Source organism: Canis lupus, chromosome 11 (assembly GCF_011100685.1).
Source record: "Canis lupus familiaris isolate Mischka breed German Shepherd chromosome 11, alternate assembly UU_Cfam_GSD_1.0, whole genome shotgun sequence".
NCBI lineage: Eukaryota > Metazoa > Chordata > Mammalia > Carnivora > Canidae > Canis > Canis lupus.
In genome coordinates, this window is record NC_049232.1 from 1,460,464 (window position 1) to 1,485,083 (window position 24,620).

Consider the following 24,620-nt stretch of genomic DNA (forward strand, 5'->3'; position numbering starts at 1 on the left):
ATAGAGATTACCAGGATTCTGCCAAAAAGACACAGAGACCAGTCTGAGTAAGTCTCACACTGGCCAAGGATAGGGAGTATAATGGTGGTGAGTGTAATGATGACACTCATCAAATGTTTAAATCCATGTTTTTGATACGGGGGGTGGGGCGCGGGGGGACAGCCTGTTTGGTAACCTTTGGAGGACACAATAAATTCATTATTCTGAAAACTGAAGAATATTTCAAAGTGCAAAGTTAAAAAAATTAAAAGACAACTGAGAAAAGATATGCAATACACGTTGATTGATTAAAGGGTAAGTAAGTATGCTGGGTACATAAAGAATCATGAATTAACCAGAAAAGGACAAAATCCTCAACAGGCATAAAATCATAAGGGGAACCTGAAGTAGCAAAAAAAAAAAAAAAAAAAGCCTGTTATTAATAAAGGAAATATAAACAGAAATCACAGTGGGTTACCACTATATCCATCAGATTGCCAAAAACTAAGACAAAAAACTGAGTATTGGCAAGGTTGGAGAATAGTAACATTTTATAAACTTCTGGTGGGAGAGGGGACAGAAACACTTTGGACAGAAGTGAGCATCTCTAGTAAAGTCAAACACACACATGCCCCAACCCCTAACCATTCCAACCCTCAGGACTTCACTCCGGAGAAGCTTGCACACAGCGGCACCTCCCAGAAAGTTCAGATCAGAATAATTTGTAAGGGCTGGGGGAAGGGCAAAGAAAACTAGAAACAACTCAAAGATACTTGCAAATAAGGGTAGATACTGGAATATTCATACCATGCAAAATCACAATGCAGCTTACCACTACATGCATTAACACGAGTGACTCTCAAGTAACTCAAGTCCCAGAAGAAAAAAAAAGATTTCATTTGCCTTTTGAGATAATTTATATACACCATAAAATTTATGGTATGTAATTCAGGGGAATTCTTAGAGTATTCAGTGTTCTGCAACTATTACTACTATGCATTTTCAGAACATTTTTATCACTCCAAAAAGAAACTCAGGTCTTCTTTGGAGAATGTCTATTCAAATTCTTTACCCATTTTTAAATTGGGTTGCTTTTTCATTGTTGAGTCATAATTGTTCTTTATATATTCTGGAAACCAGACTCATCAAATACATGGTTTACAAATATTTCCTCCTATTCTGTGGACTGTGGTTCCACTTTCTTTTCCCTTGAAGCACAAAAGTTTTAATTCTGATGAAATCTAATTTACCTCTTTTCTTCCCCAAGCTTGCACTTTAAGATGTCTTATCTAAGAAACTATTACTCAACCCAAGGTCATGAAGATTCATACCTGTTTTTTTTTCCCCCTAAGGGATTTTAGTTTTAGCTCTTACATTTAGATTTTTTAAAAATTCCGTTTAGTTACTGTACATGGTGTGAGACTGAAGTCCAACTTCATTCTTTTTGCTTCTGGATATTCAGTTGTCCAGCCCCATTTGTTAAAGACACTATTCCTTCTCCTAATAAGATGCCTTGGTTATCTTTGTCTCAAATCAATTGACCATAAATATAAGGGTTTATACCTGGCCTCTCAATTCAATTCCATTGATCTATATGCTATTGTTAGGCCAAAACCACACTTCTTGATTTTTGAAGCTTTGTAATACATTTTGAACTGAGGAAGTTTGAGTCTTCCAACTTTGTTCTTTCTCAATATTCTTTGGCTCTTTGGAGTTCCTTGGATTTCCATGAATTTTAAGATCAGTTTGTCAATTTCTGCAACAAACAAAAAGCCAGCTGGAATTATGATAGGGACCAGAGTTAAATCTATAGGTCAGTTTGGGGAGTATCATCATCCTAGTAGTATTAAGTGTTTCAGTCCATGGACATGAAGTCTTAATACTTATCTAGGAGTCTTCTTTCAATGCTTTATAATTTTCAGTGTAATCTTCTATTTCTTTGGTTATATTTCTTCCTAGTATTTATTTTTATTGTAATATAATTACTTTTTTTTCTTTGCTAGTGAATAGAAATGCAATGTTTATTGTATATTGGGCTTATTCCTAATAAACTTGCTGAATTCATTTATTAGTTCTAATAGGTTTTTGGTGTGTAGACTACTTGGGGTTTTCTATGTATGTACAAGATTATGTCATCTGCAAATACAGTTTTTCTTCTACTTCTCTGATCTTACTTTTTATTTCATTTTCAAGCCTTATTTCCCTGGCTAGAATTTCTAGTACAATGTTGAAGAGAAGTGAGAAGAGTGAACATCTGGTCTTTTTTCTGATCTTAGAAGGAAAGCCTTCACTCTCACCATTAAGTAGGATGTCAGTTGTAGGTTCTTTGTAAAAGCTCTTTATTAGGCTGAGGAAGTTCTCTTCCATTCCTAGTTTGGTGTTTTTGTTTTCAAATGAAAGGTCATAGAATCTTGTCAATTTATTTCCTGAGGCTAATGAGATGATCTTGTGGAATTGCCCTACAAACTATTGATAGAGTGTATTACATTAACTGGGGATATTATGCCCATATTGCATTTTTTAAGGTAAATCCCATTTGGTCATGTTGCATAATCATTTTACATATTGCTGGATTTAGTTTCCTTCTATTTTGCTGAAAATATTCCTAGCTGTATTCAAAAGCAACATTAGCTTTTGATGTAGTTTTTTTCCATGCAACGTCTTTGTCTGGCTTTTACATAAGAGTAATATTGGCCTCACAGAATGAGCTAAGTTGTTCCTTCTAATTTTTGGAAAGGATTGTGAAGAATTATTTATTCTTCAGTGCCTGGAAGACATCACCAGTGAAACCACTTGGACCTGGGCTTTTCTATATACTTTTCATTTTTAATTCAATTTCTCGTTAAATATTTATTTGGATTTTTTAAAAAAAGATTTTATTTATTTATTCATGAAAGACACACACACACACAGAGGCAGAGACACAGGCAGAGGGAGAAGCAGGCTCCATGCAGGGAGCCCGATGTGGGACTCGATCCCAGGACTCCAGGATCACGCCCCGGGCTGAAAGCACGTGCTAAACCGCTGAGCCACCCAGGGATCCCCTATTTGGATTTCCTATTTCTTGTCAGTTTTGGGAATTTGTCTATTTCACCTACATAATCTCAGTCATTAGACTACAACTGTCCATAGTATTCCATAATAATTTTCATTCTAGAAGGTTGGTAGTAATGTCCCTCCTTCAATTCTAGATTTTAGTAATCTTTTTTTTCTGCTCAGTGTAAGGCTCATCAATTTTGCTGATCTTTCCAAAGAATCAACTTTTGTATCTGTTGATTTCGATTTTTCTATTCTCTATTTCATTATTTTTCACTTGTCCTTATTATGTCCTTTCTTCTGCTTGCTTTGAGTTTACCTTGCTCTTTGTTTTCCAGTGTTTTGAAGTGGAAGATCAGGTTACTGATTTGAGATCTTTTAAAATGTAGGTATTCATAGCTACAAATTTCCCTTTATGTACTGCTTTCACTGCATCACGTAAGTTTTGTATATGGTGTCTTTTCATTTATTTCAAAGTATTTTCTAATTTATCTTCAGATTTTTTTTTCTTGTGGCCCGTTGGTATTTAGGAGTACAGTTTAACTTCCACATATTTCCAACAAATTTCCCAACTTTCTTTCTAGTTTCACTTCATTGTGATCAGGGAATATACTTGGTAAGATTTCCATTCTTTAAACTTACTGGTTTATGGCATAGCTGATGGTCTACTGAAGAATGTCCCATGTGTGCTTGAGAAGACTCTGTACTCTGATATGGTTAGGTAGAGTATTCTATACTGTTATGTCTTCTTGGTTTATAGTGTTCAATCCACTGGGAATAGTGTTTTGGGCAATGATTAACATCAATCATCTATCCATTTCATTCTGTCAGTTTTGCTTCATGTAGTTTGTGGTTATCGTTTAGCAATGCTCATGATTGTAAAATGTCCCTCTTTATCTCTAGTAATTTTTTTTGTTTTCAAATCTGTTTTGTCTTATTAGTATAGCCACACCAAGGTATGTTTGCACACCTTCTTCCATCCTTTTACTTCAACCTGTGTCTTTAAATCTAAAATGTGTCTTCTGTAGTTAGCATATGGTTCGATTATTTTTATCTAGCCTGACCTTTATTAATCCATTCACATTAATATTGACTTATGCCTATCATTTTACTTTTTTGTTCAGTCTCATACCTATTTCTCCTACTTTCTGCATTAATATTTTTAGTGTAATATTTAAATAATTACATAAAACATAATTGAAAAAGTAGATTCATATATCCAAATTATCCCAAATATACTTGTTTTCTCATAACTGAATCATTAAAAGTCATTAAAAAAAATTTCAAACCGGGACACCTGGATGGCTCAGCAGTTGAGCATTGGCCTTTGGCTCAGGGAATGATCCCAGATCCCAGGTCCCAGGATCGAGTTCAGCATCAGACTCCCTGCAGGGAACCTGCTTCTCCCTCTGCCTGTGTCTCTGCCTCTCTGTCTCTCATGAATAAATAAAATCTTTTAAAAAAATTTTCAAACAACATCAACAAAGCCAGTTTAATTCTTTTATAATCTATTTAACTTCGTAGCAAAAGTTTATCAACTTCTTTCCAAGTTAAGAACATTTTTGCTCAAGTACTAATCATCAGCTTGAGTAACATCCAATTCAAATTTGCATATATTAAAAAGCAATTCTAACTTACCAAGATACCAACAAAGTATTCTTCAGGTTTTACTTGCAGTTTTAGCAGCCAATTTGCAAAATGTGATGACACTTAAAATGTTAGAAGCAGCACTCTTGGTGTTCACACAACTTTGTGTTGTGAAGTTCAACATGAATTCTTGTCCCTGTCTGTGAAGATCACAAATACCCTTTCTTCTTGGAGCTTCAATTTTGGTTCACTCATTTGCAGCTTGATACTACTAAGAAAATGTGTATCATACTGACATGATTTGCTTTTAATTACTGCATATTTTGCAAGCATTTTTGTTGCAAAATAATCTTAAATCGCTATTAAAAGAACTGTAAACCATTGTTAAAGTTTCTTCATAATTCAACCAATGAGTATTAGTAAAGATAAGACCATTAAATTGCCTTCTGTCCTTCTGAATAGTCTCCACAAGCTGGTGAGGGTTCCTTGCTTTCGAACTATCCTTAATTTTAGCAATTATGACACTTTTCAGTTTGTTTCAGGAAATTAAGTGCAACTATTTTCAATATGCATCATAAAGTGAAACAAAACAACAAAGGGAATCCAAACTCATTAAATTCCAATCCAGATTTTTGACCTAATGCAGCTGGAACACTATCTGTAGTGACAGAAGCGATCTTTCTTCATAACTAGAAGAAATCCTTTGGAAGATGTAAAAGATGCAAATATATCTAGGTTTTAAGTCTGATTTTAGGCTGAGAATTCACATTTCTTTGTAAATTGGAAGTCCTTTAAGAAAAAGCATACACAAAGTATTAACTGGTTAGTGTCTTTTGTATCACACAATTTATCTAAAGCTAGTAAGCACTTTCAACTTTTAAATTTTGAACAATCTTTAAGAGTACTAGGAAGGTCTTATATTCTATAGGTAACAGCTGGCATAACTGAAACTATTTCATTTTTGTAAAATACTTTGTGTCATTTTCTAACAAAATTTCCTTAATGGAAATATATTTTTTATACTGCACCTCTATTAAAATGGCTTTTTCCTGTGGAAGAATACAAGCCTTTTTACAGCTCGCCAAATCTATAAGCTCATATCCTGTTATAAAGAGTTTTTAAAAAACGACATTTCTGTTAGACTTCTAATTATTTCAGGTGATTAATTTCATTTATTCTTTTTTTAACTGTTGGCAGGAAACATTAAATTCACTAAGTATTTGAAGAAAATGTATCTTAATGTTGCTCACTTTATTTCTTTACACAGGTTTTTCCTTTTCCTCTGATGCAACAAGTTGCGATTGTTCATCATGAAATTCGTGATAGACATTCTAGATTTTATTGTTCCAATTGTGTGACTAGCTTACTTCTGTATTAGCACTGATTTTAAAGTTAACAATTTGTCTGTACTTATTTTTTAAACCAGAAAAATAATTTATATTAAAATGAAAAAGGCATCTCAATTACTAATGGTCTACATTGGCACAGTAACTCATGGTGCTAGCAGAAAGGATTCAAACACATTATAATGTTACTCTGGCTAGTAAAATATTGTTAGGAGGAGTCAATTCTTTGACATCAATTGGTCATGTGTTTACGGGTTTCATGTCTTATACAATGTTTCAGATAAAGGGAAATTTGGTCCTATCACAATAAAGGTTCATTTAACCAAAAAACGTCTTACAGTTCCCGTCATACATGCCATATCTGAAGTGCTCAAAAGGCACATGTGGCTAAGGATGCCATATTGAACATAGGTCTAATCTGCTGCATGACAGGAAACTTAACAAGGCTTAGAATTCCTGGATTCCTTCCATTTGTTATAAGCTGCTCTATGAAAGTATCTCCTAACACCTAGTAACTACTTAACTATCCAGTTAGAAGCACACTGGATCTGTTTTGCAAACTAAACTATGAAAATAATGCAAAATGAAGTAGTGTAGCTTGAGAAACAATTCTTTGCCTAAGTGTTTTCGTGAGGTCATTAAAGAACAAATGAGGGCCTTGGTGGCAAATACTTCTTAAGACATGGTGAGTCAGGGTTTGTCTAATGAAAGTAATGAGTGACTGAACAAAACTCACGTGTCTTCACCCACAAGGGATGAGGGACAAATCGAGGTTCTTATTGACTTCTGAACATTTCAAATTCCCTTTCCTTTTTTCTCTTATTGCCCTGCAAGCCATCCTCAGCTTATCTATCAAGTGGACCATGCCAGAGCCAGTTAACTAGTTTTACAGTTTTAACTCACCCTCCAAAGCACTGCTTAATAATAACCTTTCTAAAATATAAACCTGGTAATGTTGCACCTACTTAAAAGCGTTATATGGCTCTTTATCACCACCTACAGGTTTAAGTTCAAACTTTATATGGTTCAAGGTTCCAAAGGCATCCAGTGTTCCACTGTTAGTGTGCTTCCCACTTCAAGATTCACCTCATGTTGAAACTCATAACTACCCACGATTCCATGAAGAGTTTTACTATAGCTATTATTCAGCTGGGAAACAGGTTTTTAGTCCTTTAAAAGTAGCTCTAAGGTGACCTCTGGAAAATTTTGTAGGTTCATGTAGAGAAATTTGCTCCCTCCTTAACTATTATGCCTTTAGTACATGTTATATTAGATTTTAATGATCGATAAGCAACTTAAAGTCAGAGATCATGGCTGATTAAGTCTCTATTTCCAATCATAATGCAGTGTCTGAGAAGAAGAAATTCATTATGTGACCAAGAAAGGTACATTAATAACTCTGATCACCAAAAACGGACCAACTACACATAGTGCCCTCACCATCTGAGCTGCTCAGAGTTACAGCAGGCAAGCATTGTGGTCGAGGAGAGAAGGGCTCTGGTAACTCACAAAGCTATGTTGAGTACATGTCCCCCACACACCTATGTCACTGCCCTGAGAACCAGCCACCTGAATCAGCATGAGTATTACAAGGGAAGTAAGCCCTGCATCCTGCTTTGGTCACACTATCATTCCTTTTCAATGTCCTTAACAGACCAGGTTTTCAAGAGTTACACAACGTTGAGAAACAGTACGCGTAGGGTTGCCACACAGGGGGAGATGCTCAACCGACAGGGCTGTCGGGCTGGTGGATGAGACATTAACTAAGACACAGCTGTGCTGTGCTGACAGGCTCCCTGGGGCCTGCAGCTTATTCACTGTGCTACAAAGACTGACAAGTATCTGGCATTAAGAACTCTCCAGCCTGCCCACCTCCGGTCATGTTGATGTGGTGAGCACAATTTCTTGTGACAAGCTCAAAATAATTTAACAGCTTTAAAATACATTAGAATGACTTGAAGTTTGCCTACTTTAAAAAAAGGCCATTTCCTTAATTATTTGATTTGAAATGTTAATGTTGCTGAAGAAACCACAGAAACCGGTTCACAAGCCATCTTGTAATCCAGCAGTTTTCCCAATTCTTACAAACTGGTTGATCAGTCATTTGGGGAACAATTTAAACATTTTGTTTCACTATTTGGAGGAAATTAACTTAGCTATTTCTCCAAGTCTCATAAAAATTCTAGTAAAAACAATCCTCTGCAAGATTCTCCTAACACATAATCTGTTTACTAAAACTGTCTTCACAGTGCTTATGAAACCTTATTTTAAAATCAATTTAAAAAATAAAATCAAATTTGAACGCCTAGATAATATTCCAAAATGGGAATTCTCAGTACTATAACATCATTACCTAGAACACAAAAGCTTTATTCTGAATATATTTCACTTTACGTTCCCTTAGGTACTTGGTTCCTCTAAAGAACATAAACTAGAAATGATAAAGTAACACGGACATAGTACTTTTCTATACACTTACTTTTGGGCAATTTTAAGGAGAAACAAAACTTGTTACAGAGATAAAACTATATATTAAGGATTGGGTAGAAGATGTGTACTTTGAAAAAGTGGACAATGGGGCACCTGGGTGGCTAAGCAGTTGAGCACCCACCTTTGGCTCAAGTCGTGATCCTGGAGTCCTGGGATGGAGTCCCACATCAGGCTCCCTGCAAGGAGCCTGCTTCTCCCTCTGCCTGTGTCTCTGCTTCTCTCTGTGTCTCTCACAAATAAATTAAAAAATACTTTAAATTTTTTTTAAATTAAAAAAAATTAAAAAGTGGACATCTTGGCAAAAATTCATTGTCGTCTGATTTTAAATGATTTTCTTCTAGCATCTACACTAAAAATTACAATTATAGAAGTAGTTTCTAAAAAACAAATGGACTTTTTCTGAAGAGCTGGGAAGTCACATTTTTAAAGTTTATACATACAATAAAATATACATGTGAAAAGTAGAACATCTAATGAATTAGTATAACCCCACCAACACAATGTTTGTTACTGAATTTAAAAGCATTTATTTAAAATATATCAAACTCCTTCCAAAAGACGGAAGACATATGAGCCCATTTCTTATATTAACGAGGTATATGGTAACAACAACAAAATTCCTAAATGCAAATGCACCATCAGGTGCCTAAATATAAAACTGAACTTTGGCAAAGATAGAGTGTTATACAGAAAAACACAACCAAAGCACCATTTCCCTGTATCATGGTCCTGGTCCCCCATCCACTCTGCCCCCTTCTCAAAGGGTGAGCTATAACCCTGTCCCAGATAATCCAGAATTTTAAGTATGTGGTCTGCTGACTAACAGTTATTTTTCTCAAACCTTAGTACTACAACTATACAAATTACACTTCTAAAAATTTGAAACAGATATTGAATTTATTGGTTGGCTATGAGTAGGAAAATACATCAGTAAAGAAAAGAGACCCTGTATATAAATATAATACTAGCTAGTTACAATTTGACCAAGAAGGTTCCACTGAAAAGAACAGTAAAAGCCCTTGTTACCACTAGTCCATAGGTACATATTCGGTTTCCCATCACCCTTATCAAAGAGCTGCCTAGGCAAATGCGACATTCTCTGAGCTTTAGTGCAGATAATATGCTGGGTTTTGTTACATGAATGGTAAACAAAAATTAGTCCAGTGCATTACACAATATAATGTACTGTGAATAAAGACTACTCTATTTTAGACACTACTTCAACATACCGGTTATTAAATTTTATGTAACCAAAAAGAAGAGCAAAATGAACATCTTAAAAAATACTGTTTACGAGCAGGGGAGAAACACTTGCTAAAGGTGTTCTTTGAATTATCTGCAGCACCTGTACTGAAAATTCTGATTGATTTGTTAAAGGAACAGACTGCTTTAACTGTTTTGCCTAAGTTGGATTTGTCTGATACATTACATGACCCCAAAACCTTAAAAGTCACTATGGAAATGAATTCCATGAATTTAAATAGTAAAAAATGGACTACTACAACTGGAATTTATTACTGAAAACCTGAATCTTAGAAGAGCTTTGAAATGTTAATTCCAACATTTAGAAGTGCATTACACCCAAATTAATAATGTCTTTAGGTTTCAAAGTGCTAACTCAAAATAAGTTTTCCTGGCTGTCACCAAATCAAGAGTAAAAACACATTTCTTGGAGATTCTCCTTGCCTGTCTTATAGGACTATGAAAGCTGTAATCAACAATTTATTTCTACAAGTTTAAATTATGCCATAAATTAATTTTGATGAACATTATTTAAATTCTCAATGCATAAACAATTACCAATAATACGGTAAAATGTACTTCAAGAGATTTACAACAAGGAATTGTGTGCCTCCAAATTTCTGATCAGTAAAAACAGAAAAGATACCCCCAAAATTTCTGTAGAACATTCATAAAATGGACTTATCCCCAGCAAGAACACTGAAATTACATTATGGCAACATCACATTAAATATATTGTTACAGAATTTTGAAAAAAATCTATACTGAGGAAATGTACTAGTTTTATTGCATTTTAAGGAGTATGAATTACTGAAAATTCTTCAGGACACTGAAAATGTTTAGAATACAAAACCTTGCTTCACAAAAGTTATCAGCCTATTTTGGTGACTGTTTATTCTTTACAGACCCAAAATATTTCTTCCTCTTTTGAAGGTTACAATTTTAAGTCTACACTCTTGGTTCAATTTATCACTATGTAAGATGGAGTAGCAGTTCAAACATATCCACAGAATGCAGTGTGCCCAGAAGAGGCAAGAACAAATAGTTTCAAGACATAACAGGCCCTTATATCTTACTATGCTGCCCCCAAGTTCAAATATATCGCAGACAATAACAAATACAGATGACAACATTTTGTGTAAAGCTCAAACCTTTAGCATCTAACAAGTGCACTCTAGTTCCAGCATCTATGAAAAGAATACATCCTCTATTAACAAAGACAAACGAGTAAGTGCTTCTCCGCTCCCCTTCCATAAAGCTCTCTGGACCATAATGCAGATCATAGGAAAAGTGGTCTCCCTTGCCTCATCAGTCCAACCAGCTCCAGCTTGCCCTCACTGGAAATTGTCATGATGCACATTACCAACACAGTGTTTAGGAAAAATGAGTAAACACATCTTTTATTCACACCTTACAAAAAATAAAATAAAAACGAAAACCCCATAAAAAGTTATGCATTGGTTCTACATCAATAATACCAGCTTTCCAATGTATTGATTATAAACTGGATATGTCTGGTGTCAGCACAACTTAAACAAAAAGCAAAAACTAAAAACCCATCACAACAAAATCTTTAAAAACCTCAAAGGAAAAACCAGGTCCCAGACAAAGATTCAAGATCAAAGCCTTTTGGAAAATTCTTAAAAAAAAAAAAAAATCATTTATTTAAACGGTATGTTATTTTATTTTCTCTTAAAAACAGAATAAGCACATTTAAGTGCTAAATATTTTTCATAAAATTTTAAGTCATTATCCAAAATGACTCATTTTCTGTATAAAAATTGTTAAAAACATTTCAACATGTTCTTAATGCTCACATGTTATCCTTTTGCTCCCCTGCCTGCAGTTGAAACAAAAGCAGTTAGACCGAGTTCCCTCTGAATTCATTTGATTTTTGAGAGAATGAATGAGAACAGAACACATACAAGTTAACTTTGCAAAGTTAAAAGCTGGCTTTAATCTCTAATCTACCACTGACACTATGGGAAAATACAAGGTACAATATAACTTTTATCTTGGGTGAACTATTATGTCTTAGTCACTTTATAAATGATCTGAAGAATTGTCTTAGGGACCTGTTTTGAAAACACATCTCATTTACACTGCTTCATGAATGGAAAATTGCTTTTTTAAAAAAAAGGAATGATTAAAAAAAAAAACATAGAGACGAAGGAATATATGGGAAACAAAAAGAATTCACATGATAGTAGTATTCTGGGTGACGGACAGCACTGTGCAAGGACACCATGAAGCAGTGCTTGGGTCTGGTGAGCCAAGACCCAGGGACCCACCCTATGGAACACGTTCCAAAATGTGATATTCAATGCTTCACAATGGGAGAAAAAGCCACAGCTTATACAAAAGCGTTTTCATAAAATTCTCACAAATGTTAAACAGTATTTAAAAAATATAAAAGAGGATGCACAGATTTTCTCTGCATGCACAGGCAGTGCTTGGTGAGAACAAACTGAGGCAGGCACAGTGGAGACAGGACAGGAAATGTCTCCAAAAGGAGTTAAGAAGCTGCATCCAAGCAGCTGTAATTTTTTAACTTCAAAAAGTTAAAGATTTAAAAATATCAGAATGTACATATATCAACCATTACATTCAGTCCATAAATGCCTACAGATTATTCACTGCTCAGCTTATCTGTCCTAGTAGATAGTTTTTGTAAAAACCCAGGAATTCATGGGTAAGTTGCCTCTGGTCTGAGAAAATGTCCAAAGCTTTAAGCAGATTTAGATTTAAAGAGCAATGTTCTCAGTTTAAAAATAAAGTAGTACAAAAGGGCTAACAAAAACCCTAACAGTGCAAATCATCAGCAGAGAAAGTCTGTTGCAACTTCTTTTACAAGCTGGCCTTTATAACACATGAAACAGTAAAAAAACTTAGCCTTAGTTTACAATACAATCATTTCCAAATCTGATTTTTTTTAGTACAAAATTTCATAAATCAGGTCTTCTGTGGATCATATACAATCATAAAGGCTAAATTCAAAGTCTCTATTTTACAAACAAGTCTGAAAAGGGAGGGAGTGGAGTATGGAAGAATGGTCTCTGGATGTTATTACTGGCCTCAAAAAAGTAGTGCTACAGATTTCTGTGCAAAGAGAATATGCTGTTCAAATATTTTCCTATTTCAAGGCATGAAAATATTATATTGGATAGAAGAAACAGGAAAATTACTTGTAACAAATTAAAGATAGGTGTAAACACACCAATCCCTGTCTAACAGTATATAAAGCATATTGGGCTCAGAATTTGTCTGTTGCTAGCACCTGGCTTTCATACTATATCCTTATCAAATAATCAAGATTGAAAATTCAAATCATCAAGGAAAAGGAAAAAAAAGAAAAAAAAATGACAACCCTGGTGGCCATACCTCACTCCCCTATATTCAGATTTTGAGTTTAAAAGTGAAATTGAGGTCGTCCTCTGAAGGTACTTGACTACCTCCTGCCAGGAAGGTGAATGCCATTAACTTGGGGCAGGAAAGGCAGTAAGAGCTCCAGTTGTGCAAAAAGTGAGAAGTGGTCGGAGGGGATGAGTGGGTGTGGGCAGCCGCTGATATTATTCTCAACTAGCCAATGGTGGTCCAGAGGTCCTAGGATGCCTAAAGTGTTCAGCTGAGGTTTAGAATAGAAGATGTAGTCAATTATACCCTGAAAAACAGAAGGAAAAAAAGATGAGGGTTTATATAAGATAATACTGAAACACGAGAGCTCTCAAGACATACCCTGCAGTCATCTTGGGTAAACAGAGAAAGTGATTAGCACATGGGAAGAGGTACTACACAAACCAAACGGTCCCCCAGGTGTCAAATCCAGCAGAATGAAGACAGTTTAGGGATGATTATCATTCATTCTTCCTCTTTTCTGCACCTTTTCACAATCTTTTTTTTTTTTTTTTAATTTATGATAGTCACACAGAGAGAGAAAGAGGCAGAGACATAGGCAGAGGGAGAAGCAGGCTCCATGCACCGGGAGCCTGATGTGGGACTCGATCCCGGATCTCCAGGATCGCGCCCTGGGCCAAAGGCAGGCGCTAAACCGCTGCGCCACCCAGGGATCCCCGCCTTTTCACAATCTTTAATGAGACCTACAAGTCCTTCATGGTATGGCCTCGGCATCTCTCTCTTTTAAAAGATTTTATTTATTTGAAAGAGAGAGGCAGTGACGGAGAGAGAGAGAGAGAAAGAGAACGAGTGAGAAGAGGAAAGGGAGAAGCAGTCTCCCCGTTGAGCAGGGAACTCCCTCCATCCCAGGACCCTGGGATTCATGACCTGAGCCAAAGGCAGACATTAAACTGAGCCACCCAGAAACCCCCTGGCTTCTTTCCTAACTTGATTTGTACTATTTTCCCATGCTTACTACCCTATTAGCATGCTAGCCATTTTTTTAGGGTGGGGAGAAGGACATTCCTTGTAGGTATCAAGCTCCATCCTGCCCCAAGGCATCCACACACGCTGTGCCCTCTGTCTGGAACACTTTCTTCTATGTGTCATTTGGCTAATTTCTTCTCAGCCTTCATGTGGAGTTCAAACACTTTCAAAAGTCCTTCCTGAATCTTGCCCTCATGCACTCACTACTTGCCAGCACCTCTAAGTCTCTTTTCTTGCTCATGCACTCCCCAAGGTATAACTACACATTCACTTGTACTGTGGAGACGGGTCTCTCCCACCAGACTGTGAGCTCCACAAGGGCCGGGACATCTTGCCCTGTCTGTTCCCAGCAGCACCCAGGCCCAGCATTGGGCACCCAGCTGACCACCTCTCAGTTTGCCCCTCTCCTCCTTGTAAAACTTCAGCCTCTCCTAGACATGCTTTCAGCTAAAAATATTTAAGCACATTCGAGTATCTTCCTTTTATTTCTGTTATCAGCAACAGGAACAGAAAGAAAACAAAATCCCTAATGTCTCCCACCATTTGGTCATCATCACTCCTCCCCTCTTTTTCAATCACTCTGCTTCAAATAAGAATCTCAAAGTTGGTTTTTACTACCTCATTGCCCAGTAATATCCTTCACTTCGCCACATTCTAGTCTTCTTGCCTACCCCTCCAGTGAAGCCTCCCTCACCAACAGCTCTTTGAAGCTTACATAATGCTTCTTTTTCCCTAGAAAAGGCCTTCTTGTCTTGGCAGTTAGGCTCCTACACTGTCCTGGATCTCCTCCTCCCTCTGGTTACTCTTCTGTCATTTATTGTTCATTTTCCCCAGAGTCTGCTCCAGCCTCTCTTCACCTCCACGCACTTATCTGTTAAATTATCTAAGGGTTAAATTATCTACAGTACTATGGCTCCTCCAAAGTCCAATAAAAAAAGTTTCAAGTTCTTCCACAGTTTCTCAAAGAAGTCTAAAAGCCCTTAACAGCAAAATTAAGAACCAGTTAACAGTAGTATTTAACACTCTAACACACAATCTAACCTGAATGATGATTTTCCCAGGAGTTTAGAAATGGAAAACTAAGATTTAAGAGCAGAAATGCAAAAAATGGTTAAAAAGAACAGATGAATGCAAGTCCTAAGCAACCAATGATATTAAAAATGAGGAGAAGCACTAAGGCAAGGCTCTACATTGTAAGCTTAATTAACTGTGTGTGAAGGCATATAAATAAATATAAATTATATTATTAAATGGCTAATATAAACCACATTTTGGCACTCAAAGAGTAGTTTCAGTTAAAATATGAGAGATGAAATATGTCACTCCAATGGACACCAAATTAGATACTATGGTACTTTCTGAATAGCTGTTAAGTAATGAACATTATTATAACATAATTGTCCCCAAACAGTGACAGTTAAACTCAGGATTTATTATCATTATTTCATCTGATTTCTTACCCTGACTCTAATAGGTACCTACCAAGTAGGAATGGGACACCAATCACACAGAATTCCACAGAAGAATAATAAGAGAATACTGCTGTCAACTAATTCAACATGGTTTACTTCTAGTCTGAACACACATCAACATTTCAAAGACATAATAAAGTTACAAGACTCTCCAAAAAATGGAGGTTTGAAAAGTTTCTCAATCTCAAGTCACCTTGAAATCGAACGTGTAATTTGTGTAAGGCATCAGGCCACTCTCATAGGCACTCTTTAACTTGAAACCATGAGTGATCCTTCCATTGGTTGTCCCGTTTTTCCCATTACAGCTGAAATTTGTAAGACTTTCATTGTATCTCAGTTCTTTAAAGTCTTTATGATTTGTTTCTACTCCACCAGTGCTCAAATATTCTACAACACCTATAATGAAAACACAGGTATTTTGAAAACTGTCAAGTATAATATGCAGTGTACAAAACTAAAAAAATATAATAGTAAATACTTTGTGCCACACAGTCCCCCTTTCTAAAATGTCTTGTTTTTTGGTCTGTTTTTTTTTTTTTTTTTCCCACATTTCCCAGAACTTATCTAAATCTATTTTTACACGGTTTTGATCCTAGTATACTGAATATTTTATACTTTGCTGTGGTGTTTCATAGTTGTTATAGTAGTTCCTTATTTTTTAAAAAATTCCTGTGGTTTTACTTTTTAAAAAGAATTAACTCCATAATCAACATCTTAGTATCTAGGTTTCTACCTATGTTGAATTATTTACTTGGTATGAAATACCAAGATTATGATTAAATGTGGTGTTATACATATTACCAACAATGGAAGAGAATGCTACCAGCTAGATGGGCTCTGCAAATAGTTATTCTACTTTTCATTTAACTAGTTAGCAAAGCTGGACATCTTCTCATGTGTTTGCTATTAAAATACTGTATTTTTTCAACACTGAAATAAGGCTTAATAAGTATTATTTGAGTAGATTCTCTTTTTGCCCCTCAGATGCTCTGTAGTTAAACAGAAGGCAGAACACATGCGGAGAAACTGTCAGAGAATAATCCCCACTGCTTCAGCAGCCGTGTCCCCAGAGAGCTGGATGAGATGGGCTGAAGAGTTATGGATCTCAGATACCTTTACTTGCCCTAAAAATACATTTTAATAGTTTCTATCTTCTTACTGGCTCTCATCCATCATGGTGTCAACGATGTGTGTGCTGGTGAACTTAACCACTCCAAATGTGCGTGTGTGTATACATGGGTGCCCAGGCACATAAGCAAAGGCAAGGAAAATACTCTGTGTGAATGAGAGTATAAACGAGGAGCTGAAATACAAAAAGGAATACTCTGATATTATAAGAACTATGGTTTGTTCACTGTACTATCCAATTGAAAAGTATTCAAGAATAAGCCTTTCTGTATTCTTCTACACTGTAATAAAAGTCAAGATCCCTGTTCTTTTTTTGTTCAAATTGCTAGCCTCATCTCTGTAAATAAAGGATCTCAATTTCCACCTAAGTAATATTGGTATCAAGTCCACCAATATTAATATCCTGAAAATAGCCAATTTAAACTGCCTATTACTACATGCTGGAATCCCAGAGAAGCTTGCTTAATAACCTTCTCAGAGTCTGATTATATGTGACCTGGGGATAATGAAATATAATCATGTGTTCTTTAACAAGTTACTTCAAGTTATTGACTACATGATTATTAAAGATGATTAATGTCCTTCCTCCTCTGGTTTTCATAACATCATCTCATTTTCAAAATAGTCTTCCTACTACACACACCTAAATATTAAACCTGATTCACAGTTTAGCTGCAGTGTTGCAGCTAAATTTTCATTTTGATTGAATTGGAATTACCGAAAACAACAGATTACAAAAACATTTTAAGTCAAAAAGGCATTCTATAAAATATCTTTTCTTACCAGAATCTGGCAAAGAATTAAGATCTGCACATAACACCAGTGGAATAGTTCCAAATTCTCCCAATACACTGGACTGGAGATTTCGTGAGGCTTTATCAATAATGTTCTTTACTTCTGAGAGGAACATCATAGTTTGAACCAACTTCACATCAGAGTACTCGGGGTCCCAATGCATATGAGCATTAGCCACAAGAATAAGTTGTTTTTCTGTTCCAAGATGTGGCTTTCCGGCTATATTAGGTAAAAAAGAAAACAAAGAGACAGACAAAACCCGCCCATCAGCCTAGCTGAAAGCAAGTAGTATCTGAGTCTCAGGTACAAAAAGGGACCCTATATTTACCTAACAACCACGCACCTGATGTCTACATCTGCTGTACCACAAACATGAGAAACAGCCTTCTACAAGCTGGGTGAACAACCCAAAGTGGGGCATTCACTTACTTGAACACACACATCCCATTCTATTTGGGATGGCTTATTTTTAAATGGTTGTCTCCTTGACACTTCTGACTTCATTCAGATGTTCTATATTGAGTCTCACAAAATTAAATCTATATCCTTTCTCTTTGATATATTTAATATAGGCACTAAGTTTCATCTTTCTTTTCTCTCCTTCAGGTTAAACATCTCCCGTCCCAACTGTTCCTTGAGTGATAGAAGTTTCAGTTTTTGGCATGATGATCACTCTAAATATACTTTTAATTTGAAATCAGTGGTCCATTTATCCAAAACTCAAAACATTTCAAATAATGATTACAAGTAGGTCAGGAAGAGAAGTTAGCTTACAGAGTATCCTTGTGCCAAGAAATTACAGGAGCATATGGAGTTCTTCTTATTTTAACTAATATTTACTTCAACATTTCTTTTATGTAAAAAATTATTAGGAGCAAAAAAACCCCTAATTTTTCCTTTGGCTTTATGCCTTTCAAAGTTTCAAACACTTTTATGGGCACTGCTTTGTCATCTTAAGCTTTGTGGTAGAGAAAAAGTGATAGGATATTATAGAAATGACTTAAGTTCTCACTGAGTTTCTTCAGGTGTTAGATAAGACTATTAATATTAGAACAAATTTTCTGCTTTCTATTAAATTTTGGAGGTCAATTTTACAGGAAGTGAAAAGGTCACTCACATGACATTTCAATCAATTCCTTTCGAAGTTCTAGCAGTACTGCAACTCCAATGTTATCTTTTGTCATGACTCTGTTCAGCATAGCTTCAGACCCTTCTGAATTTGCCATTGCTAGCTGATTAAATTCAACAGTGTGTTTCTGAACCAAAGTAAATCTAAAACACAAACAAAAACACACACACAAACATAGAATTGGGAATACCAAAGTATTAGCTTTGTGGGAAATGCAGTTTTCCCAAGCTTCTGTAACAAATACAATGGCATGTAAATCACATCATGGAAAATCCTCCACACTTTACACCATGCTTCCCACATCCATTTCAAGTTGTTCTCAGTCTGTTACTGATACCAATAACATCTTGAAATCCTTTTACAATGTAAGATAATGTAGTCATCCTCTGTTTAAGTTTCATGTTGGAATATTCCATCTTGTAATTTTTAAATAATTCTTTTCCAAAATACAGGTTTAAGAATCCCTCTACTATTCTAGAGGGAATGTTAATTACAAGGTGTTTCAATTAACAATTGGAGTTAAACCCTAGTGAACACCTGAAGAAACAGCAGCACTTTCAACAAGTCTCCAAAGTAAGATCACTTCTGATGCTTCAAAACACTTTAAGTCAACAGTGTTGCTTTACTGAGTAATACAATGCTTCGTTCTCCAATTTGCCAACTAATTTCCACACCCTGGACTCCCTGCAAATACTGAGAAAATTCTTTTTTAAACATGACTTACTTTTCTGTCTTGAAGAATATTGCACAGCCATCGACATGTTTTCTTTCTTGTTCTGACATTGTCCTAGCTCTAGATTTAGGACTAAAGAATCCATTATAGCCACGTTCTTTCAGTTCTACCAGAAAAAAACTGTAATACTGCTCTGTTTCAACCTCCTGAAAAATTGCAAATGGCAAAGTTATTTTATAAGACCAAAATCAGTACTATGCATTAACTTTACATGTACAGTTTGAAGGGCTGCAATAATTGCAAAGGACTAATCTGCAGAATAAGGAATGTCACATCTTTTCAACATGGAAAGACATACACCTCTATGTGTGTATATTTTCTTTTATTTTAGAATTGATGGGGAATAAGAATCAGAGAGGTAGAAGGAACTTCGCAGATTCTAATTTCAGACCACAGGGAGAAAGTGACTCGCCCAAGGTCATGTAAATTATTGTAAGAGTAGGACTGAGACCCTAAAGTTACTGTGTATGCATCAGGCTCAATGTGCTCTCTGCTATGTCCTAATTATTCTATTACTGCTGATGATAAAGTAAAACCATACTTTTACAATGCCACAATTTCAGTGACCCTGTCACCCAATTAAAACATAGTGCAAGGGCATTTGGAAGGAAAAGATGAATATTTGACTGTCATAGCAAACGCCTAAAACTCAAATTAACCAATTTGCACCATTTGGCAGCACTGTGCTATAAAACAAAGCAGGTAGTAAATGCTCCCAGGATTTGGAGCTAATTTCTTACCAGAATCTGGCAAAGAATATTGGCTAAAAATAGAGCCAATATTTTTAGAATTGCTGAGCTGGAATTTCAAATGTGTCAGGGTAATGTGTTCCCAATTTGTCCTTTGCTTATCAACACTGGGGCATTTGTGCAATTTACACTCTTCTGATGACTTACCTGAAGACTTATGATATCAGCATTGCAGCTCAAAATTTCTTGAATAATGGCCTTTTTCCTGTAGTCCCAATTTAGTGCCCAAGACGGACAGTAGCCGTATAACTGCCGGGTCGCATATTTATCACAAAGAACATTATAGCACATGACAGAAAACAAGGCTGTAGGAAAGATAACTTTACTTATTCACACACGTGGCAGAAAAAAAAGGTGATTTCAGTAGTTTTCACTTAAATGCTAGGTTTGATTTTATTCATTCAATATATATTCACTGAAAAGCTACTAAATGTCAGGCATAGAAGATATAAATAAAGTTGAATAAGGAAGGAAGGACAGATAGCTGAGCAAACCATAATATGATGTGTTACTAGTTACAGAGATACCCATAGAAGGTTTGAAGCTCAAAGACCAAGATCTTAAGCCCTCTGCTTCTAAGACCAGGGTTTATCATGTCTATACTTCCTCTATCACTCTGCTAACTGCTAATATAGAATGTGGGAAATTGACAGTTTTCCTAATAGGCATGGCTAATTTTCTTCTATAGAACAACTATTATTAATTCATGGTAAAGAAAGAGGTATCACAGACCAAATCCTACTATATCCATCAAGCTATTTTCATATAAGTCCCAAGCTATTTTCATACAAGTTAGGTTAAAAGGAAATCAGAGGTCATTAATTCAATTTCTCTCTCAAGTAAGTGTTTTGGCTGTCTCACAATTCTGTAGTTATCAAATACATTTGGAACATACTAGGGTTTGGAAACTTCCAATATAAAGATTTTGGTGTATTTATCATGATAAATGAGTTTGGTCAATACTTTACAGCAGAGCTTCTCAATTGTGGCACTAACAACATCATGGGTAGGTAAATTCTTTGCTATGGGGTGAGGGCTATATTAGCAACATCTGATTTCTAACCCTGAGATGTCAGTAGCAATTCCCCCAGCTGTGACAATAAAAAAAAGTCTCCAGACATTGCTAATGTTCCTTGGGGGATGAAAATGCCTCTGGTTGAGAAGCACTGCTCTACAGCATACCTATGGCATAGTAGGGAGGCCAGATAAGTAATGATTAAGTCTTTATTATTACCTCTCAAACCAAATAAACCTTAAGCATTCAACTGTCACACAGTCCAATATCTAACTCAGGCCAACAACACTGTTAGGTTTATAATGCCAAGTAAAAATAAGTCAAAAAAAATATAAGGCTACCAACCAGTTGGCCTTGTCCTGTCTGGTTCTTGTAACATAATCCAAGATCGTGGAGGTGGCTGTTCTGTTGAAACTAGTTGAATATAAAACAAAAAATTAAGCAATATTCTTACACATCTTCCTAAAAAAAATCGTTTGAACAAATGACCACTTACTTCTTTTTGCAGTACCTGCCAAATTATCAAGCAAATAGTTCAGTAGCCTTCTTGTTCCATCTGGTTCCAGATAGAGGTTCAATATATCCTGGGTAAGTGGATTTCCTGGAAATATTTTAAGTAGGTAAAATGAAACCAAGAAAGGTAACAAAATATTTCAAAAGTAAGAAACATACCAAAATTATCAGATCATCTATAACAATGTACATAGTTACTACTAATACACCAAACTAGAGGAAGTATTTTTCCAGTTCTTGATGTAAAGAATAAAAATGATTCATACCATGTTCTATAGAAGTATCCAGAAAGTGACTCTTGTGGACTGATGTCAATCTAGAAGAGATCTAATAGTGCTCTATATCTGGCCCTGCCTCAACATTTTTACGACAATCAAACCCAAGTGAAACCAGAAGGGGAAGAGTGGGAAGGAGGGGTCAGACAAGGGAAAGAGGACAGCTACTATAATAAATCAGAGAATCAAAACTTAAGAATACAACATAAAGCTAACAAGAAGTTATCCTAATGACAAATGTAGTCTGCACTTAAGATTTTTAAAAATTCGGGATCCCTGGGTGGCGCAGCGGTTTAGCGCCTGCCTTTGGCCCAGGGCGCGATCCTGGAGACCCGGAATCGAATCCCACATCGGGCTCCTGGTGCATGGAGCCTGCTTCTCCCTCTGCCTATGTCTCTGCCTCTCTCTCTCTTTCTGTGTGACTATCATAAATAAATAAAAATTAAAAAAAAAAAGATTCTTAAAAATTCTACTAAATAAAGTAATAACAAGATGGAACAGATTTGGTTTAAGATTAAGTCACTCCGAGGAAAGGGGAAAACCCCAGGGCTGTAAGCCATCTGTAAATTCAAGAACTGTTTCATAAGTGCCACAAATGAAAGCAAATGCAATGGTTTACATTGCTCTACAAGTAATTACATTACTCTACAAGAGTCTCAAATCCTTTCAGAAGGGTATCTTACATACTTATGAAAATTAACAGTACAATGAACTGCTGTGAACATCAAAGTTCCTATCCATGCCACACAGGGGTATATATATTGTTCTGGATGCTACAGCTCCACTTTAAGAAAGACTAATAAATATTAAAGATTGAAGAAGAAAAATGATTAATAAATCATCATAAAGTGATTATAAGATTTTAACCATGTCAAATGAAAAAAGATTTTCAAAAGATGTTGCCCCCCCCTTCTCTGCCAGAGGAGTGTTAGAGAAAGCCAGCAAAAACAGAAGGTTTAAGTAAGATCCAGAGTCTCATAATATGACTATGTCCAGTTTCAAGTAAAAAATCACTCATCATACCAAGAACTAGGAAGATTTCAAAACTAAATGAAGAAAAATAAACAAAATTCCAACACCAAAATGACAAAACATTAGAATGATCTGATCTAAATATAGCAGGCATGACAAAAATACTTAAATGAGAAATTACAAACATGTTTTAAGTAAATGAAAAAACAGGGAGCCTCTACAAAGAAAAGGAACAAATGTATAAAACACATTTTAAAAATGAAAATATTAAAACTAAAAAATGGAATAAACGAAATAAAAAGTTCAGTGGATGGGTTCAACAGCAAAATAGAGGGTCAGAGGAAAGAAGCAATGAACTAGAAGACAGAATAGTAAGAATTACCCAATCTGAACAACAGAAAGGAAACTGAGAACACTGAACAGAGCCTTAGGGACCTGTGGGACCACAACAAAATTCTAAGTTTCATGTCCTTGGAGTTGTGGAAGCAGAGAACAAGCAGCACTGAGCTGAAACAGTACTCAAAGAAATAATGGCTCAAAAACTCCCCAAATTTGGAGAGAAACACAAACCTGTAGATTCAAGAATCTGATAAAACCCAAAAAGGATACACTTAAAAGAATTCGCAGCAAGCCACACCATAATTAAACTTCTGAAAACTAAAGACAAAAAAATCTTGAAGGCAGCCAGAGAAAAAATTCTTACCTCTAGGGAGAACACAATTTGAACAGTAACAGATTTCTCATCACAAGCCATGGGTGGTCAAAGGGAAGTGACACAATATATTTAAGTGCTGAAAGAAAAGAACTCGTAACCCAGAGTCAATACCCAATGAACATAGCCTTTATTTTTATTTATTTTTTAATTTATTTTTATTTTTAAAAGTTTTTATTTACTTATTGAGAGAGAGAGAGAGAACATGAGCAAGGAGGAGGGGCAGAGGGAGAAGGAGAAGCAGGGAGCCCAATGCGGGACTCCATCCCAGGACCCTGGGATTATGACCTGAGCCGAAGGCAGATGCTTAACCAACTGAGCCACCCAAACGCCCCTGGAAATAGCCTTTAGGAGAGAAGAAAAATAAAGACATTCTCAGAGGACAGAAAACTAAGAGAATCTACTAACAGCAGATCTACCCTAAAAGAATCAGAAGTTCTCCAAATCCAAAATAAATGATGAAGAAAGGAACCCTGAAACACTAGAAAGGAAGAAGACTATGGTCTTCAAAAGGGGGCAAATGTAATAGCCTTATCTTCACTTAAGATTTCTAACTCATGTTCAGCTGTTAAAATATTTTTGTAACACTGGTTTGGTTCTAAATATATGTAGAGTAAATATTTAAGATGATGGGAGCCAATAAAAAGTCATAAAGAGAGTTAGGGATCCTGTATTTCATTCAAAATGATAAAATGAAAGCACTAGTAGACTTGATAAGTTATATATATTGTCCATAAGAAACTCACTTCAAATACAACACTCTAAGCAGGCTGAAAGGAAAAGGACGGAAAAAGAGGTCATGAAAACCTTAATCAAAGGAAAGCAGTAGTGACTAATTAGCATCAGATAAAGTCAATCTCAGAGAAAATAAATTTACTAGAGACAGAAAGTGACATTATGTAATGATGGAGAACATATAGCAATTTTAAGCATGCATCCACAAAATGACAGACTGAAAAATACTTTAGCAAAAACTGATAGAACTGAAAGGACAATAGAGAATCAACAATTATGGTGGGAGATGTTAACACTCCTCTCTCAACAACTTGACAAAACTAGGAAAAAAC

At 35.8% G+C, this 24,620-nt stretch overlaps 1 protein-coding gene and 1 long non-coding RNA gene across 7 annotated transcripts in view; both read right to left on the reverse strand.

Moving 5' to 3' along the window:
- Window positions 1–1,599: 1,599 nt before the first annotated feature.
- On the reverse strand, window positions 1,600–8,621 carry LOC111097975. The gene is made up of 3 exons (XR_005366479.1): window positions 8,560–8,621; window positions 4,654–5,391; window positions 1,600–1,735 (listed from the first exon to the last, which is right to left on the reverse strand). It is a non-coding gene; the product is annotated as an uncharacterized LOC111097975 (long non-coding RNA).
- Window positions 8,622–8,941: 320 nt separating this feature from the next.
- Window positions 8,942–24,620, reverse strand: part of CNOT6 (CCR4-NOT transcription complex subunit 6) — a 69,951-nt gene continuing 54,272 nt past the window's right edge. For 5 of the 6 annotated variants that reach the window (XM_038551708.1, XM_038551707.1, XM_038551706.1 and 2 more), the window contains 8 exons: window positions 21,578–21,682; window positions 21,427–21,495; window positions 20,214–20,371; window positions 19,309–19,463; window positions 18,573–18,727; window positions 17,444–17,674; window positions 15,726–15,928; window positions 8,942–13,341 (listed from right to left, as the gene is read on the reverse strand). In XM_038551708.1, the coding sequence (XP_038407636.1) occupies window positions 13,129–13,341; window positions 15,726–15,928; window positions 17,444–17,674; window positions 18,573–18,727; window positions 19,309–19,463; window positions 20,214–20,371; window positions 21,427–21,495; window positions 21,578–21,682 (1,289 nt within the window). In that variant the 3' untranslated portion in view covers window positions 8,942–13,128. The remainder of the gene's footprint in view (window positions 13,342–15,725; window positions 15,929–17,443; window positions 17,675–18,572; window positions 18,728–19,308; window positions 19,464–20,213; window positions 20,372–21,426; window positions 21,496–21,577; window positions 21,683–24,620) is intronic. The other variant, XM_038551711.1, reaches the window with a different exon arrangement.